The sequence below is a fragment of the Anolis carolinensis genome, unplaced genomic scaffold (assembly GCF_035594765.1).
Source record: "Anolis carolinensis isolate JA03-04 unplaced genomic scaffold, rAnoCar3.1.pri scaffold_7, whole genome shotgun sequence".
NCBI classification, from domain to species: Eukaryota; Metazoa; Chordata; class Lepidosauria; order Squamata; family Dactyloidae; genus Anolis; species Anolis carolinensis.
In genome coordinates this window covers 6,968,252-6,987,437 of record NW_026943818.1, presented here as the reverse complement: position 1 = coordinate 6,987,437, position 19,186 = coordinate 6,968,252, and the positions used below count along the sequence as shown (strand labels likewise).

The 19,186-nt window shown below is 44.9% G+C and overlaps 1 protein-coding gene across 10 annotated transcripts in view; it reads left to right on the top strand.

Moving 5' to 3' along the window:
- The window catches only part of cacna1b (calcium voltage-gated channel subunit alpha1 B), a 250,165-nt gene that overhangs the window by 160,563 nt on the left and 70,416 nt on the right, over positions 1–19,186 (top strand). For 6 of the 10 annotated variants that reach the window (XM_062960066.1, XM_062960064.1, XM_062960062.1 and 3 more), the window contains 7 exons: positions 985–1,091; positions 5,185–5,247; positions 12,452–13,282; positions 15,374–15,591; positions 17,005–17,134; positions 17,935–18,064; positions 18,468–18,527. In XM_062960066.1, the coding sequence (XP_062816136.1) occupies positions 985–1,091; positions 5,185–5,247; positions 12,452–13,282; positions 15,374–15,591; positions 17,005–17,134; positions 17,935–18,064; positions 18,468–18,527 (1,539 nt within the window). The remainder of the gene's footprint in view (positions 1–984; positions 1,092–5,184; positions 5,248–12,451; positions 13,283–15,373; positions 15,592–17,004; positions 17,135–17,934; positions 18,065–18,467; positions 18,528–19,186) is intronic. The other 4 variants (XM_062960070.1, XM_062960067.1, XM_062960065.1 and 1 more) reach the window with 1 other exon arrangement.

The following is a 19,186-nucleotide window of genomic DNA, read 5'->3' as shown; positions in this document are numbered from 1 at the left end:
GAGGACACAAGCAGCAGAGTTTTGTGGGGAAGGAGTTGCCAAGCTCATTCATCACCATGATAAGTGCCTAGATTTGAATGGCGACTATGTTGAGAAGTGGTATTTGGGTGTGGCTTTCAATTGCATATGGTAAATGTTTTCTCCTATACTTTTTGGGGACGCAAGCGGCAGAGTTTTGTGGAGAAGGAGTTGCCAAGCTCATTCATCGCTATGATAAGTGCGTAGATTTGAATGGCGACTATGTTGAGAAGTGGTATTTGGGTGTGGCTTTCAATTGCATATGGTAAATGTTTTCTCCTATACTTTTTGGGGACGCAAGCGGCAGAGTTTTGTGGAGAAGGAGTTGCCAAGCTCATTCATCGCTATGATAAGTGCCTAGATTTGAATGGCGACTATGTTGAGAAGTGGTATTTGGGTGTGGCTTTCAACTGCATATGGTAAATGTTTTCTCCTATACTTTGTTCATTTTTAATTCCAAAACGTAATCTACTTTCTGGATAACCCTCGTGTGGAGTCTCACTTATCCAACATTCTGGATTATCCAACGCATTTTTGTAGTCAATATTTTCAATATATCGTGATATTTTGGTGCTAAATTCATAAATACAGTAATTACTACATAGCATTACAGCATATTGAACTACTTTTTCTGTCAAATTTGTTGCATAACATGATGTTTTGGTGCTTAATTTGTAAAATCATAACTTAATATGATGTTTAATAGGCTTCTCCTTAATCTCTCCTTATTATCCAATATATTTGCTTGTCCAACGTTCTGCCGGCCCGTTTATGTTGGATAAGTGAGACTCTACTGTATACATATATAATCTGAAAAGTATGAGTGGAGGGATTTTCTTTCTGAGTAGAGGTTCTTAATGAACGGGGCAAGTTACAGATTTAATATTAAATCAAGTTCTTTAAAATGAATGAATCAAGACTCCGTTGAATGATAGGCTCTGGACTGTGCCCTTGTCTTCTAAACAGGACGAGGAGGAGATGGAAGAAGCCACCAACCAAAAGCTTGCTCTGCAGAAGGCCAAGGAGGTAGCAGACGTCAGTCCTCTGTCGGCAGCTAACATTTCCATAGCAGCGTAAGGATTCATTTTATTACTTAAGAAATGCGATGCCAATTTATTTGTTGTTTGTTGTGAACCCCCACCACTCCCAGTTTGTTATGTTCTGAGAAAAAAATTAATTTCACAAGTCAAGAAATGCATTACATCCACACATTTCAACATCTTGTGGAAAGAGCATAGATCTGTGCAGGAGAGGGAGAAGTGTTATTCAAATAGCAGAATTCCACTTCTTGAAAAGGGCCCCTTCTCATGGAAACCCAACCATTGCTGTCTCCTTTGGGAACGATTTCCTATGTCCTCACTGTAACAGGAGCACCGCAGTGTCCATGGGGACGTTCTAGCTTACCTCTCATCGCACATGGAGTCTTTCTTACATGTATTTGCATCCATGTGCATGGGACGTTGCGCAGTCTTGTTTATCTGATTGTGCTTGGCTGCCACTCTGAACAGTCTGGATTATAATATATTGAGTTTGCTTTTCTAGTCTGCTTCGGTTTCATCCACTCCTTTCTAATGAGGGAGCAAGGCTGCTCCTAACATTAGGTCAGAGGTAGGACTCACATAACCGTTGATGCAAACTTCAGAACCTTCTTCCCCCTCCCAAAAAGGGAATGTGTTCTTCTGAGCACTAAGAGAAAGCGTTGTGTCCCCAGAGATCTTCACAGTACACGATTCTCCCATTAACTGTGGCTTCCTCTATCTTTATGGGGTCAAGTTTTGTTTCTTTTCAAGCTTGACTGGCCTTCAGATGACTTCTGGTTTAGGCCAGATGAAAGACTGTAGTTCAGAGGGGTCTACAGTTGTGGTAGAACATGTGAGGATGGATAACGATGGTAGTGTTCTCCGGAGTCTGCATAGATTAGGGGTTTTTTGTGCAACGTCCATCTCAATTTCATCCCGCTCTTCAGATGGGGAGCTTTCTACAACATGCATTGCACCCTTCACTTGTGGTTGCTTAGGTCCCTTGTGTGTTTGTCAGTACTGTTCTCACATGTTTGTATCCTTTGTAAGAACTGCTTGGTGCCATGTGCAGTTATCGATATGACCTAAGACTCGCTTTCAATGAAAGGAATGAAACCCATGAGAAAGTTGGGGAAATCTAGATAGATTGGTGACCTCTGCTCAAGTCCTGGCTGGCAACCCAGTGACTAATGAGTTCATTGTCTTTGGCCACAGGTTCCATTATGCCTGTCCAGTATGGCATCTCATACGTTTTATTGCCTACACCTGAAATTTATTTATTTATTTATTTGCAATATTTATATTCTGCCCTTCTTTCTCACCCCGAAGGGGACTCAGGGCAGATAACATTGTACACATATAAGGCAAACATTCAATACCATATAACATAGAACAGAGACAGAGACAGATACAGAGGCAATTTAAACCTTCTCCAGCTTCCAGCTTCCAGCTTGATTCTGGCCACAGGGAGAGCAGCTGCTTCATCATCCACTGAGATGGCACTTCCTCATTCCAACGGTGGCTGGGTGATTTTTATGGTGCCATAAATTAGCCTCCCCACATATAAGTGGTACCTAAATTTCCTACTTGATAGATACAACTATCTCTCGGGTTGCTCAGGTCAGCAGCAAGCAGGGGCTATATTTTATTTTTAATTGTTGGGTGCTCACCCCAACACAGGCTGGCCTCGAACTCATGACATCTTGGTCAGAGTGATTTATTGCAACTGGCTGCTAACCAGCCTGAGCCACAGCCTGGCCCATTTCCCGAAATGGGAAAATTGTAATACTTGTTGAACTCTAGCCATGAGATAACTTTTCACCCAGAACCACACCATAGTCCAGTATTCTATTTATTAGGAAAGGCATGTACAAAAAGGGGGATATGGCATTTCCCAAAAAGCTGTAGAAAAGGAACTATAAAATAGCAGTTGTCCATATACAAAAGATTGGTTGTCCAAAACAGCAAAGTATATGAAATCAAGGTAGTCAAGAGCATCGACATAAATCCAGGAATTTTTTTTCAATCATGACCTGGAGAATGGAGAACTGAAACAGGAACTGCTCTGAAGACACCATGTAAACATCACTTAATTTAATCCAAGGCCCGACCAAAAAGCCATGAGATCATGCCTTTGACTCCTGGATCTCAAGGACTTCTCACTGAGTCTTTCTGAATGCCTAATTAATCTATCCTTCAATCCCTCTGTGCGGAGGCCTAATTTGATATTGCGGGAAAACTCCCCATCTGATGGCCGATTCCCAAGAAAAAAAAGACTTTTCTCCTGTTGCTAAGGAACTACCATTGAAATCCAAAACATCCTGCAATTCACTCTCATCACACACATCCTCCTCAGTGGGAAACCCATAATCCCCCTCATCCTCTGAGAAATCGTGCTGCTGAGCTCCAACGATACTGAGGATACATGTGGCCACCAGCAATGTTTCTGTAGGCTCTGTCCCATCTGCCAGACTCACTGCCTTTACTGGAAGAGGCAAGTCGTGCTTTGAACAGGTCACAATGGACTTCTGGCCCCTGCTACATCACTTGGGGAGGCTTCATAGTCCTTCGTAGACCTTTGCTCTTGTTTTGGGCCAACTTTGTTTTCACACAGGAGTTGACTTAGACACTATACCACTTTGTTACATTTCTGTATTTTAGACTTTCGGCCTTTATTTTAGAAACCCCTCAGAGGACTTCGGATCTTGGTCAGTATAGAACTACAACCAGTAAATAAAGAATGGTCTTGACCTGGGAAGAGAAGGGGCAGCGGGATCCTTATGGGACCATTGACCTTGGATAGCTTTATTTCAAAAATAAATGCAATGTCACTTGCGCATAATAAACTTCGTAGGGGCATATTTGTAACTCTGAGCTTTTCCACCTCCACAAGGGATGTGAAGAAATTCCAAGCGAGGTTCACTGAAGGTTGAGGCCAGCTGTCATGAAAGTCTGTCAAGGCGAATCTGAACCAAGGAGGATATAAACCCCCTTTCCTCCATAAGCAGAGGTCCCCAAGAACTACAATATGGTCCGGCCCCATCATTACTATATTGTTGCAAGGAGATCGACTTGTCTTGTGAAACCCTCTTATAGTGGAGGCAACGGGGATGTTGGTAGGGGAAGGGCTGACTGCCCGTGAGAGGCATGTCAACAAGCCTCCTGACTGCTGCTTCTCCTCCTCTTTGGTACTAATGTTGGAGAGTGGTCCCTGGTGAAAGTGGTCCCTGGTCAATGTGTTCCCTGGTCAATGTGGTCCCTGGTCAAGGTGGTCCCTGGTCAAGGTGGTCCCTGGTCAATGTGGTCCCTGGTCAAAGAGGTCCCTGGTGAAAGTGGTCCCTGGTCAATGTGTTCCCTGGTCAAGGTGGTCCCTGGTCAATGTGGTCCCTGGTCAAGGTGGTCCCTGGTCAATGTGGTCCCTGGTCAAGGTGGTCCCTGGTCAATGTGGTCCCTGGTCAAAGAGGTCCCTGGTGAAAGGGGTCCCTGGTCAATGTGTTCCCTGGTCAAGGTGGTCCCTAGTCAAGGTGGTCCCTGGTCAATGTGGTCCCTGGTCAAGGTGGTCCCTGGTCAATGTGGTCCCTGGTCAAGGTGGTCCCTGGTCAAGGTGGTCCCTGGTCAAGTGGTCCCTGGTCAAATTAAGGTTGGGAACCACTGCTTTAGAGCAATGCCTCTGAGATGTGGCTCTAGATGTTTTGGACTTCAGCTTCCAGAATCCTTCACTATTGATCCTGCTCCAGCAGGCTTATGGGAATTGAAGTCCATCTCCCAAGCTCTCAGTGAAAACCTCTGCACTTGAGCATGTCCTGCAACCCCAGCCACAAAGGTCTCTGATGGCATTTGTCTGTTTTAAGTAGGAATGTCAATGGTCTACATGTGGTTGAAGTATCTCAATTTGATATCTCCTGACTGGTTTTCATGTCCACCTTTGCCCTGTTTCCTTTTTTTAAAGTTTCCTTAGTTTCCTTGGCTTTGTCTTTCCCCCATTTCTCCAAACAGCAGATGGTGTCCCACCTTTTCGTGGAAGCGTGCTCCTTTTTGTTTTATGCCCTGGATCAAACTTGTTCCGAGTCTAAAGTCCCGATTCGGGCTTCCTGTTTCTTTTGCCCCTTCTCTCACTTTTTTGTTCTTCTGTTTCTTGCATGTGCAGTTTTGTAAAGCAAACTCGAGGTACTGTTTCTCGCAGCTCGTCGGTCTCCAGCGTAAATTCACCGTGAGTTGCCCCTCTGTGTACAATATGCAGTAAATGGATTTAATGATATATCATCTATATATCGATATGATCTACATATACGTATACAAGGAATTCTCCTTCCTTTGCTCCCCGACCCCTTTTCCCTCCTTCACTTAAATCATCTGCTTCATTGTGGAAAACTTGATGGAATCAAAAGTGGGCCAGCAGCACTGTGTAGATCAGTGATTCCCAAAGTGGGCATTACCGGCCCCCGGTGGGCACGAGCGATCTGGGGGGGCGGTGATGGCACCTATTAGGACATGGGGGCAGGGCCAGGGGAGGGGCGGGGCCTCTTCCCAGGGGCCGGAGACAGGGCTGAGCACTTGAGGCGCCTGTTAGGACACACAGGGGGCGGAGCTAGAGAAGTGGGTGTGGCTTCTTCCCAAGAGCCTGAGACAGGGCTGAGCCTCTATACCTCTCCTGAGGCGCTTGTTGGGACACAGAGGGCGGAGCTAGGGAAGGGGGCGGGGCCTCCTTCCAAGATCCCGAGACAGGGCTGAGCCTCTATACCTCTCCTGAGAGGCCTTTTAGGACTAAAGGGCAGGGCTAGGGGCGGGCAGGGATAGAAGCTCAGCCCTGACTCAGAGCTCATAACTCCGCCCATCCCAGTCCTGGCCTCCCATTTGTGGCCCCGCCCATCTCCCCCTCCCAGCCCTGCATCTTGGACTGGGGAGAGACACAGCCTTGCCCTCTTGAGCAGGAGCCACCTCCAGCCCTCTAAGCCATGCCCCCTTTCCAGGGGGCGCTGAGTAATTTTTTCTGGAAAGGGGGCAGCAGGCCAAATACGTTTGGGAACCACTGGTGTAGATGCTTGTGAGTCGCTTTGGAGCAGTTCTGTCGTATGACATTTTGGGCCTCGTGTGTGTGTCTTTTCCACATCTGTCCATGTGCTTGCATGCCTTCTGTGCTCCCTCCTTAAGTCTAGTTCCTCCTCCTTTTGGGTCTTTGCGCTTTTTGTTCTGTGACCTGCCTTGATTCGAAGTGATGTGTTTGGTTTATTCCCAATCAACAGGTCTATAGTTCAAGTGAGGGAGAAAGGGAGCACTGGTCCAGCAATAAGATTTTCCTTCAGCCTCAAATTTTCAAGAGTTACAGTAACTTAAAACTTGTTTAAATATTGATAAATCTATCTGTCTATCTGTCTGTCATGTATATACATATATATGTATGTTTCTCCGTTTGTCCCACAAAGGCTGTTGCTAGGTGAAGTGGCCCTCTGTGATGTCACTAGACTGGCTATTGTTGGGTGAAATGGCCCTCTGTGATGTCACTGGGAAAGAAAGTTGATGTCGCACCCTGAGACAACCCACCTAGCCCCACACCCAAGGCCAGTAGTCCAGTAATAAAATGCTTATTGAAGAAAGAATATTAAAAAGGGAAAAAGGTCAAATCCTAAAAGAAACAGTCAGGATATAACATGCAATATATGAAATAAGCCAGAGTTCAATAGCAGTAATTCAGAAATGCCAGGGAAAAATCTCAGAACCAAGACATCCAAAAACATAGAAATAATCCAAGATATTTTGAAGAAGATGAACACAGGGCTCTCTCCTAGGTAAACTCTTCAAAGGGACATAGGCAAAGATAGGAGCATAAAACAAGAATCTTGACAATTCAAGAACCAGGAACCTGGAAACATGAACAGGAGGATGATTCACCTTTAGCAGTGTTTTCTCCTCTGAGATGCATGAAGCCAAGGCATTTAATGAAAGCCCATCCAGGTTCCCATGAAATCATGTCTAATGCACCTGGATTCCAGGGCCTTATCTTAGCTTTGCTGAGAAGACCTAGTTTGCCTGCTCTTCATGTCCTACGTCCTCAAATCTAATTTACATTCCCTTGAAACCTCAGAGCTAGGACTTCCTTCATGTAAACCATGTACTTTGTCCCTTTCTACTATGCTACTTCTTGCCCCTGAATGGAGAAGGTAGGAGATCCGTTTGTGTGTCTGTCTGTCTTCCTTTTTACACTCTTTCTGTGTCCTTCATTGTGTATTGTCTTCTCTGATGGGCAGCAGCTTTCCAAAGATCTTAAATAAAGAAATGCGCTTCCCATAATCTTTTACATGAGTTGCTGGGTCCTACAACTTGCTAAACACCTAATTATATGGGATTATCATGTGGATTATATGGCTCTTATAAGATGGAAAGCTTTCTCAACACTTTAAGTCTTAAGAGCTGGAAGGGGATTTGGAAAGTTGTCTGGCTAAAACCAAAAGCCTTTACTGTGCCGAGTGCCCCTCGAATGGAGGTGTGGACCTACAATGCGCAGTGAACCTTCAGCAAAGGTGCAAAGGCCAGGTGTGTAACTACAGAGTTGAAAATACATTCTTAAATCATAGCAGAAAGGTACCGCTTTGCATTCCTCTAAGCCAGTAGTATTAACTACAACAGTTTATTAAGAAAAGCAGATAAAAAGGGAAAGAAGGGCATTTTCCAAAAAAGCAGTAGGAAAGCCATGAGATCATGCCTTACACACCTGGGTTTCAAGGACTTTCCACAGAGTCGCTCTGACCACCTAATTAATCTATCCTTCACTCCCTCCCTGCAGAGACCTAATCTGATATTGCGGGAAAACTCCCCATTAGCTGAAGGCTGATTCCAAAGAGACCTGGACATCTCCCCTCTTGATAAGGAACGAACATTGAAATCCAAAACATCCCGTGTCTCCTCATTCAATGCCTGAACTTCTCTCTTGCAATTCACCCCGATCACATACAGAGTCTTCAGTAGAAAACCCATCATCCCCCTTGTCCACTGAGAAATCCCCAGCATCTTGCTGAGCCCCAACACCTTATGACAGAATAATAATAATAATAATAATAATAATAATAATAATAATAATAATAACAACAACAACAACAACAACATTACCATCTGCCAGCTGCAGAAGGCCACCTTACTGGGATCTGTTCGCATTATTCGCCAATACATCACACAGTCCTAGACACTGGGAAGTGTCCGACGTGTGATCCAATTCAACAGCCAGCAGACTGTCTGCTGTGGACTCATCTTGTTGTGTTTCAAATAATAATAATAATAATAATACACACAAAGGGTCAGAAAAATTCTCAAAAGCAAGCTCAATGGAAGCAACACCATCAAGGCCATAAACACCTGGCTCTGGCTCACGAATGGGACCCTGAAGAAGGAGACAGAAGGCCTGATCCTTGCAGCCCAGGAGCAAGACATCAGGACAAAGGCAATGAAGGCCAAGATCGAAAAATCAGCTGATGACCCAAAATGCAGACTGTGCAAGGAAACCGACGAAACCATTGATCATATCCTCAGCTGCTGTAAGAAAATTGCACAGACAGACTACAAACTGAGGCACAACTATGTGGCCCAAATGATTCATTGGAACTTATGCCTCAAGTACCACCTCCCAGCAGGAAAGAACTGGTGGGATCACAAACCTGCAAAAATATTGGAAAATGAGCACGCAAAGATACTGTGGGACTTCCGAATCCAGACTGACAAAGTTCTGGAACACAACACACCAGACATCACAGTTGTGGAAAAGAAAAAGGTTTGGATAATTGATGTCGCCATCACAGGTGACAGTCGCATTGACGAAAAACAACAAGAAAACTCAGCCACTATCAGGACCTCAAGATTGAACTTCAAAGACTCTGGCAGAAACCAGTGCAGGTGGTTCCGGTGGTGATGGGCACACTGGGTGCCGTAACAAAAGATCTCAGCTGGCATTTGGAAACAATAGACATTGACAAAATTACGATCTGCCTGCTGCAAGAGGCTACCCTACTGGGATCTGCACGCATCATCCGAAAATACATCAGAGTCCTAGACACTTGGGAAGTGTTCGACTTGTGATTTTGTGATATGAAATCCAGCATATCTATCTTGTTTGCTGTGTCATAATAAAATAATAATAATAATAATAATAATAATAATAATAATAATAATAAGAAGAAGAAGAAGAAGAAGAAGAAGAAGAAGAAGAAGAAGTTTATTTATACCCCGCCTCCACCCCCCCCCGAAAGGGGATAATACCAGATAATACATCAATAAACAAAAACATATAAAATTTTAAACATTAACCTATAGAACTAAAAAAAACACGCTTAATAAAACCTATAGAACTAAAAAAACATGCTTAATAAAACATGAAATTAAAACATATCATAACCTTGATGTTTTAATTATCCTATATTATCATAATAGACTAGGTAAAGTGCACATTATAAAAGTTGTAAACTGAGGATAACAGATGAAGTGCTGCAGGTTTGTTGGAGATCAGTTTGGGATGGGAGAAGCCCTGAATTCATATCATATTAACCAAGAAAAGTGCAACCGATGCAGAAAAGGTCAAGGAACATAATTGTTATGGGGACAATATTCTTGGAGCAAATACACATTATAGAAAATCCAGGACTTTCTCATTTCCCGGGCCTTACAGAGAATCCAAAACACATACTAGAAACTGCTTACAACCTGAAGTTTTATGCTTTTTTATGTTCTTGCATAATCTTTTAGGAACAGCTCAGTTTTGCTTATAGTCCCCTGGACTCCAAGCATAAAGGAGCCTCCGTTGCCCTTTTGTATATACATATACACAGCACCAGGTGAACCAATGACTAAAAGCCTGTTGTGCAAATTTTCCACCCAAAATAGAAAAAAAAAGGATGGCATTTTGTCATGTTTACAGTTAACATCATGCCAGAAGGCATCCTGGGGAAAACTGGGCACCAGTCCACTAATGTTTGTGCCATGATGAACCAACACTTGGGAAATATGTCAGATTTTATTTTCTCCTGCTTGCTAGTTTCACATCTAGAATGCACCATTACTGAATATTGGTTCAATCTCCAAAGAACAAGATGGAGCCAAATTCTCCATTATTTACACTAGCTGAATTTAATGACTGGAACCAATCCTGAGAGGACTATGTCGTACCTGCCTGTACCTTTTATATCGAAGTATCCTCCCAGGCTTAGAAATGCATAATGGAAAGTGAATTAAGATCTCACCTTTTAAAAAAGTGATTTTAAAAATTGGTTTGTTAAACAGCAAGACATATGCTTGCTCTTTCAGTCAGAACTGGGTTTTATGCCACTTCTATGCCTTCTAGTGCTTTTTGCTCTATCTCTATTTTGATGACTCTCTTGTGATGTTTCTTTGTACATGTTGAAGTTGAGCCTTAAAAAATATTCTTGTGATTCAAAAACCATTGATTGATCTTAAGGAATAACAGGAAAGGGAACTCGTCCTACAGCTCAACATGTGTGTATTTCATCTGTTGTGCATTGGTTTCATTTAATTGCAAAGTAATCAAAGCAATCATTATAATAATATTATAATAATATAATTTATTTATGCGAGGGCTATCCAGAAAGTAGATTACGTTTTGGAATTAAAAATGAACAAAGTATAGAAGAAAACATTTACCATATGCAGTTGAAAGCCAGACCCAAATACCACTTCTCAACGTAGTCCCCATTGAAATCTAGGCACTTACCATAGCAATGAATGAGCTTGGCAACTCCTTCCCCACAAAACTCTGCCGCTTGGCCCAGGTGGGCGTCCCTTCCCGCAGTTGTGCATGTGCTTGCGCTCACGCTCATCCTGGATCGCTTTTCTAAGGTTTTGCAAGAAACACACCTTTCCTGTCCCAAAAAACGGTCATCGTAAGCTTCATTGCTAGCATTTGCAAAACAGAAGAGTGATACAGGATGAGTGTGAGGGAAAGTTGAGTCCATGCACATGCGCAGCTGCGGGAAGGGACGCCCGCCTGGTTGAGGATGCAAGCCAAGCGGCAAAGTTTGGTGAGGAAGGTCTTTCCAAACTCTTTTATCGCTATGAGAAGTGCCTAGATTTCAATGGAGACTATGTTGAGAAGTGGTATTTGGGTGTGGCTTTCAACTGCATATGGTAAATGTTTTCTCCTATACTTTGTTCATTTTTAATTCCAAAACGTAATCTACTTTCTGGATAACCCTCGTATTTTGCTCTATCTCCCTGAGGGGACTCAGAGTGGATTACAGAATACATACAAGGCAAACATTCAATGCTTTTTTACAATGAGACACACATACACAGGCAAAGACAAAGGCTTCTCCTTTCATTTCCGGCTCTGGGGGGGGGGGTGCTCTTCTCCGTTTCCAAGCCGAGGACCCTGCGTTGTTACCCCCTGGTCATGTGGCTGGCATGACTCCTTGGAGCAGTTTTCTTGCCTTTTCCTGTCAAAGCGGTACCTATTGATCTACTCACATTTGCATGTTTTCGAACTGCTAGGCTGGCAGGAGATAGGGCTAACAGCAGGAGCTTACCCCCGTCCCTTCAGGTCAGCAGTTCAGCAGCACAATGGTTTAACCCATTGCACCACCACGGACCCATATAGAGCCGTGAAACCAGCCTCTGTGTTGTCTAAGGCACGGTCTTTCTGATTTCTCAACCTGATCTATGTTGCCAGGGAGGAAGGAGAGCTTGAGTTTGTTGGAGAAAAGGTGAGATGTTAATCTAGTGAATAAACCAGGGGTCCCCAAACTGAGGCCCATGGGCTGGATGCAGCCCTCCAAGGTCCTTGACATGGCCCCTATCTTAAACTTTAGACTTAGGGTTGACCTAAGTCTGAAACAACTTGAAGGCACACAACAACAACAACCCTAATTTTGGACTATTTCATCCCAACTGTCTGAGGGACCATGAACTGGCCCTCCACTTAAAAAGTTTGAGGACTCCTGGAATAAACTAAGACCTCCAAGCTTGACTGGTCAACAGAACTAAGATTAAATGGATGACGTGTAGTCATAGGGCTGCTTCATGGATTAATGAGGGAGAAAAAACAGGTACAAAGGTGGCGAGGAACGGCTTTGGTGGGAGTTGGCTTTCTTTGTGCCAGGTGGACCATGCTCTCTGGGTAGGGCTGAGTCCTCAAAACCAATTGATTCCACCAAGTCCTAAGAAGGACCATCTTGATGCTATAATTTTCTTAGTATCTCCCCTGCTATTGTATATTTTACCAGCCATCCCTGTCCATTGTGCCGCAACCATTTTGTCTTGACTTCACAGTCCTGAATCTTCTCATGCTGTTGAGTAATCCAAACCTTATGGTAACAACCTCTTCTGCTTTTCTTCCTCTGTCTACCCAACCTTCTCCTTTCTTTCCCTTTGTTTCTGCCTCTTTCTCTCTCCTGCCCTCTCTTTGCCCATCTCCTCTGTAGCAAACAGCAGAATGCCTCCAAGTCAAAATCAGTGTGGGAACAGAGGACCAGTCAGATACGGATGCACAATTTCCGGACCAGCTGTGAAGCCTTGTATAGCGAGCTGGACCCAGAAGAAAGAGTGCGCTATGCTACCAACCTCCACATCAGACCAGATATGAAAACGCACTTGGATCGGCCCTTGGTGGTTGAGCCGCGGAGCAATGGGCGCAGCAACAACAACATCAATAAGCTAAGTCCCAGTGATGTGCAAGAAGGAGAGGAGCAGCCCAAAGCCCCCACAAGTGAGGGCACAGAAGGGCCTCGGAAGCATCACCGGCACCGAGAGAAAGACAAGACAGGGGAGCAGGAGAAGAGCCACACGGCCAAGGAGGAGAATGGGGACACCGGCCCGAACCATAAAGAGGAGCGTCGTCGGCCTCACCGAAGTCACAGCAAAGAAGGTGAAGGTGGCGGGAAGGAAGGGAAAAGCGAGCGCACCCGGGGTCAGGATGGAGGGAGACGCCATCACCGTCGGGGCTCTGTGGAGGAAGGAGCCGAGAAGGAGCATCGGCGCCACCGGAGTCACCGCCACTCGGCTGAGCACCAAACCAAAGAAGGCAATGGAGGCATCAACGGGGCCAAGACGGAGCGCCGCTCACGTCACAGAGGAGGGTCCAGGCCTGGGAACCGGGAAGGAGACCCAAGCTCCAAAGGAGAAGGTGCAGAAGAGCCTCACAGACGGCACAGGATGCGGCAAAAGGCACTCTCAACCTATGAGTCGGTAGACAAGGAGAATGGGGAGAAGGAGAGAGAGGCGGTGGAGAAAGAGCTGAGGAACCACCAGCCCAGGTGAGTCAGGAGACAGAGCATGGAGAAAGCTTCTCAATTTGACTTTCTCTTGCATTCATACTCTTGTCCAGATAAAAATTATTTATATATCTATATATCAGAGCCGGCCCAAGGAAATTTCCAAGTGTAAGCGAAAAAGAATTTTGGTGCCCCCCCCCCAAAAAAAACCCCAATCACCGAGAAAGCAGGCTCCGTGGAAATGGGCGATCTGCCCTGCGTGCATGCGCACAGGACAGATCGCCCATTTCCGCCCTACCTGCTCAACGCAGGCACAGATCAGCTGGCGATCTGTGCCTGCGTTGAGCAGGCTCCGTGGAAATGGGCGATCTGCCCTGCACGCATGCGCAATGGACAGATCGCCCATTTCCGCCCTACCTGCTCAACGCAGGCACAGATCAGCTGGCGATCTGTGCCTGCGTTGAGCAGGCTCCGTGGAAATGGGCGATCTGCCCTGCGTGCATGCGCACAAGACAGATCGCCCATTTCTGCCCTGCCTGCTCAATGCAGGCACAGATCAGCTGGCGATCTGTGCCTGCGTTGAGCAGGCTCCGTGGAAATGGGCGATCTGCCCTGCGTGCATGCGCACAAGACAGATCGCCCATTTCTGCCCTGCCTGCTCAATGCAGGCACAGATCAGCTGGCGATCTGTGCCTGCGTTGAGCAGGCTCCGTGGAAATGGGCGATCTGCCCTGCGTGCATGCGCACAGGACAGATCGCCCATTTCCGCCCTACCTGCTCAACGCAGGCACAGATCAGCTGGCGATCTGTGCCTGCGTTGAGCAGGCTCCGTGGAAATGGGCGATCTGCCCTGCGTGCATGCGCACAAGACAGATAGCCCATTTCTGCCCTGCCTGCTCAATGCAGGCACAGATCGGCTGGCGATCTGTGCCTGTGTTGAGCCCAGGCTGCAAGGCCGTTGAGCCAAACGGCGGCGGCGCAGCGGCAGCTTCGGCGGCGCTACGGGGGCGCTGTCGATGCCTCGATAGCGCCCCTAGCGGCGTGCGCCCGAGGCGGGCGCTTCAGCGGCCTTATAGGTTAAACCGGCCCTGCTATATATATAAAAGGGTAATGAAATTTGGGCCTAGAAGTAAACAACAAAACTAAACATCCCAGAAACATGAAACTTGACAACACAACTCAGCGGCCTTGCTGCTTCCTACCATGAAACCAAACATCTCCAACTGAATCGGGACCTAAAAAAGCTCCAAAACCAGGAAAAACGAACCGCGCATGCGCCAAACACAAACCGGCGCGTGCCCAACACACCCCCACCCCTCAACCGGGACTAATAACACCATTCAAACCTCCCACACAGAGACTACTCATTGTATTCCATCTCACCAAACAAGGATTCCCATAAGGGCAAACCAGCCAGGCTTTGAAGTTCCAAGGCTATTCACTACTATTCCACCTGACCAACAAATGATTCTGAAAAGCTGCAGCAACTCGTGGCCGGGCAAAGCTAGTGTATACACACACACACACACACACACACACACACACGGGTTATCCAGAAAGTAGGTTACATTTTGGAATTAAAAATGAACCAAGTATAGGAGAAAACATTTACCATATACAATTGAAAGCCACACCCAAATACCACTTCTCACGTAGTCGCCATTCAAATCTAGGCACTTATCATAGCGATGAATGAGCTTTGCAACTTCTTCCCCACTAAATTCTGCCGCTTGTGCCCTCAACCAGCCGGTCACCCCTTCCCACAGCTGTGCAGTGTTGCCAAAATGCTGCGCTGCCAGCCACACCCCCATTATTGGAAACAAGTGATTGGGGAAGCAAGCGGCAAAATTTAGTGGGGAAGGAGTTGAGGACAAAGGACAAAGAGGACCTCCCCAACAGAACTCAAAACACTAGTTGGTTCGTAAGAGAGAAATGGTCCTTAAGGGAATTGTCCCATCCACTCTTCTGGAATCAGGCTTAGGGAGCTAAGTATGTAGGTTGGAAGAGATGGTTGTCAATACATAGGAGGTCATCCAGGGAAAGGCAAATCTGTTTTCTGCCTGTGCTAAAGGAATCATGGAAAGGATTGCCAGCGGTGAATTATTTCTTCATCTCCACTCTTCTGTATCCCAGGGAAGGTCACCATGAGACGGAGTCTGGCGGGACCGTGACCATGGCCCCTCTCCACACTTTGCCCACCACTTGCTTGCAAAGGGTGCCCGAGCAGCCGGAAGATGCCGACAACCAGAAGAACGTCACCCGCATGGCTCAACCGTCTCTGGAGAAGTCAACCGGTGTGAACATTCCCGTCACGGTCACGGCCCCAGCTGGAGATGCTGCCGTCATACCAAGTGAGTTCCTCTGGGGCAGAAAGCTGACCTGTTCATGTCAAGTTGTTTGTCCATCTAGGAGGGAACTGAAGCATATTTACGTGTTTTTTACTCCTTGATTTTGGTATTTTCTAGACCTTGATTTCTTCATTACTTGTACATGTCTTTTTCACACACAATGGACAGCTTTTGAATTGTTGGCTGCTTTGAAATTTTCTCTGTGGAACCAAAGAAATTAGCACTTTTTGAGCAGCAACAATAATAGAACCATACAATGATAGAGTCAATGAGACTACAAGAGCCATCCAGTCCAATCTCTTGTCATGGATGGATGGATGGATGGATGGAAGGGCTTGGAGAAAAGACATTTGAAAAGAGATATGACATTTTTCTAAAAGTGACCAGTCCGTCTTCTTCTTATTCTCTTTTAATAAAAATGTTAATTTGTCCATATCTTTTATTTCCATTATTTTAATAATCCAGTCTTTCATGTCAGGGATAATGTCCAGTTTCCATTTTTTGGCAAAGACTATCATCGCCACTGCTGTAAGAAAAGTAAAACAGTTTGTCCATATTTTGGTCTGCAAATAACTCCAAATCGGACACACTGAGAAGATAATATTCAGGTTTCATTGGAAAGGTTTTTCTGAGCATTTTTTGGCATTCAGCATGAATTGTTTTCCAATAGTTCGACGATTCTTTACATGTCCACCATAGATGGAAGAATGTACCTTCATTTACTTTACACTTCCAACATTTGTTGTCCATGTTCTTCTCCATTCTTCCAAGTTTTGCTGGAGTCATGTACCAGCGATGCATCATTTTCAAGTAATTTTCTTTTTGATCGGTGGCATACGTATATTTAATTTCCTTTTAGAAAAATATCATGAAATACTAAAAACTTGAGCAGGAAAGAATTCTTTTTTTTTTTTACAGTTTTAGATCATTACAAAATTAAAGTCTTACAGGAGGAGGAAGAACAGAAGCCACCAAATACCCTCTCCTGAATTTTATTCTCTTTTTTCTTCTTCTCTCTCTCTCTCTCTCTTCCCCCCTACTTTTCTATACCTATATTGTTCCCCGACTTTTATGTATACAAAATACTTTTTTCTCTTAATTAAAATTTATTTTGAAAAAAGAAAAGAGATATACAGGTTGGGACTTTGACTCTTAGAAAGAGGAAAGTGTGGATTTCTTTATCTAGGGCAAACATGCATACGTTTCTATAGAATTAAACAAATCTTGGTCCATTAATTTCTCTTGCTTAATGCCAGATATGACATAAAATCCTAGGCATAATATAAGCGATCAACAATGAGCATGTGATTAATTAAATAACATTTGTTAGAAGATGTTGGTCAGTTGGATTGGCTATAATATCCTTGATTTTAAAACCCACATTTTGATGCATCCTCATTTGTGCCCATACTGCAGTGAACAACGTTGAATTTGAAACTAAAATCGAAGAGAAGAAAGACATGGATGTGGACAATGACTTGACAGAAAATGGACCAAAACCAATCTTGCCTTATAGTTCCATGTTCATCTTAAGCCCTACGAACCCGTAAGTCATCTCAGATGCTTTTCTTCTAATGTGTCTAGACTTGGTTTCCCAGATCTCAGGACCTGGGTGCTGTTCTTTGGGCTCTAGCTTGAGAGAAGGTACTTCAAGGTGAAAGCACTGCTCTGACATGTTTTGGTCCCAAATATTTGCCCAGTCCCACTTTCTTGGTCCTTTTAAATGGAGCTGAACTTGAAACATTCTCCCTGCAATTTTGGAATATATGTATGAAGAACGTCTTTCAGCTCCTTGTTGAATCCATGTTCCCTCAGATATAGGTCCTTATCTTTGGGCAGTGGTTCTCAACCTGTGGATCCCCAGGTGTTTTGGCCTACAATTCCCAGAAACCCCAGCCAGTTTACCATCTGTTAGGATTTCTGGGAGTTGAGGACCAAAACATCTGTGGACCCACAGGTTGAGAACCACTGTTTTAGGGAGTTATCCCTGGTTGGACCTCTTCCTCCATCCATGGACCTTGGTGGGTTGAATGAACCTTCATGGGAGCCAGTGCCCATAGTCTTCTGTCTAAAGGAGCTAGGTCCATTTTAATGTCCCACAATGCCCTTTCAGGAGCATCAAGGAACCTTAGGAGGTGTCCAACTGTTCAAAGAGGTAGACAAAAACAATTGTAAAGTGAGATGGAGCAGTGATGAACTCTCATGAACCATTAGGTCCATAGGTCCAGAGGTGCTGGTTGTTGACATCACTCATCCATGTTTGGGTTGGACATTGTTCTACTGAGATTTCTCCTGATTATACAACCTCAAGAGTAGATGGCTCTTCCTTTGCTTCCTCTGTTATAGAATCCGCCGCCTGTGTCACTACATTGTGAACATGCGCTACTTTGAGATGGTCATCCTCATGGTCATAGCCCTCAGCAGCATTGCATTGGCGGCAGAAGACCCCGTCCAAGCCGAGTCTCCAAGGAATGAGGTGAGGGTTCAAATACTCCTAAAGGGTCACAATATTCAAATGTTGCTACCCAACAGGGTCTGTCAGGGACAGGACAGAACCTATGAAAGCCTCCAGTCCTATCCTTAATATATGTGTGCATCAGTCTTTGGACATTGTACCAAGGGATGGATGGCATATGTTCTGTATCAAATACTAGAGCTGGTGTGGTCTGTCCAATGGCATTTTCTCAATCAACAGCACAAGTAACTAACCGAATCTAAAGTTGACCAAAAACTGATTCGTAACACTTTTGGTACTAATGTTGGAGAGTGGTCCCTGGACAAAGTGGTGGTCAAAAAAGGTTTGGAACCACTGGACTAGGTCATCTCAAATTCCTATTCCCACCTTTTAACTTCAAAATTTCTTTCTGTTCTGATTTCAGGCCCTCAAGTACCTGGATTATATATTTACAGGTGTCTTTACCTTTGAGATGGTGATAAAGGTAAGAATCTTCCTTGTGTGTCTCGGTTTTCATATCTGAAATTCTGATCCTGTTGGTCTTAGAGGTGTTAAAAAAAAGAGAGTCACCATTTAACACAAAAAATGGCTGAAGATGCAGGGATTCAAAGCCAAAAAGTCCAAGTCCTGTTCGTAAATCCCTTTCACTTTCTCCCTTCTCCAAATGCTTAAAAAATTTGCTTTTTCTAATTTGTCTCTGAAGAAATGAGTGAATCAGTCTTATTGAAAATAACCCGAGAACAAGACATGTACACGGAATTTGTTCCTATGATTTCTACCGCTTCTTCCATGTCTTCCGTTTCTTCGGGAGCACAAAACAGGAAGCCCCCTCCCCGCACAAAAACCAGCCAAGATGAAAGCAGTCAAGTTTGCCTTCTTGTGGTGGGGGCACAGGCCGGCCCGGAGTGCACCTGCAGCTGAGCGCCTCTTATTCTAGAAAAAGAGGTGCTCAGCTGCAAACACTGGCAGGCACATAAGCTTTCCGGGTCTGCCGCCATGCCACAAACACACTTCTTTCCAAGGAGAGTGTGTGTCAGAGCTGGGGAGAGGGGGATAAATCCACCACCCTGACTGATTTTGATTAGTCATTTCTCTCTGTCTGCTCACCTGAAGGACCACTTGATGCAGCAGCAAAAGTGGCTC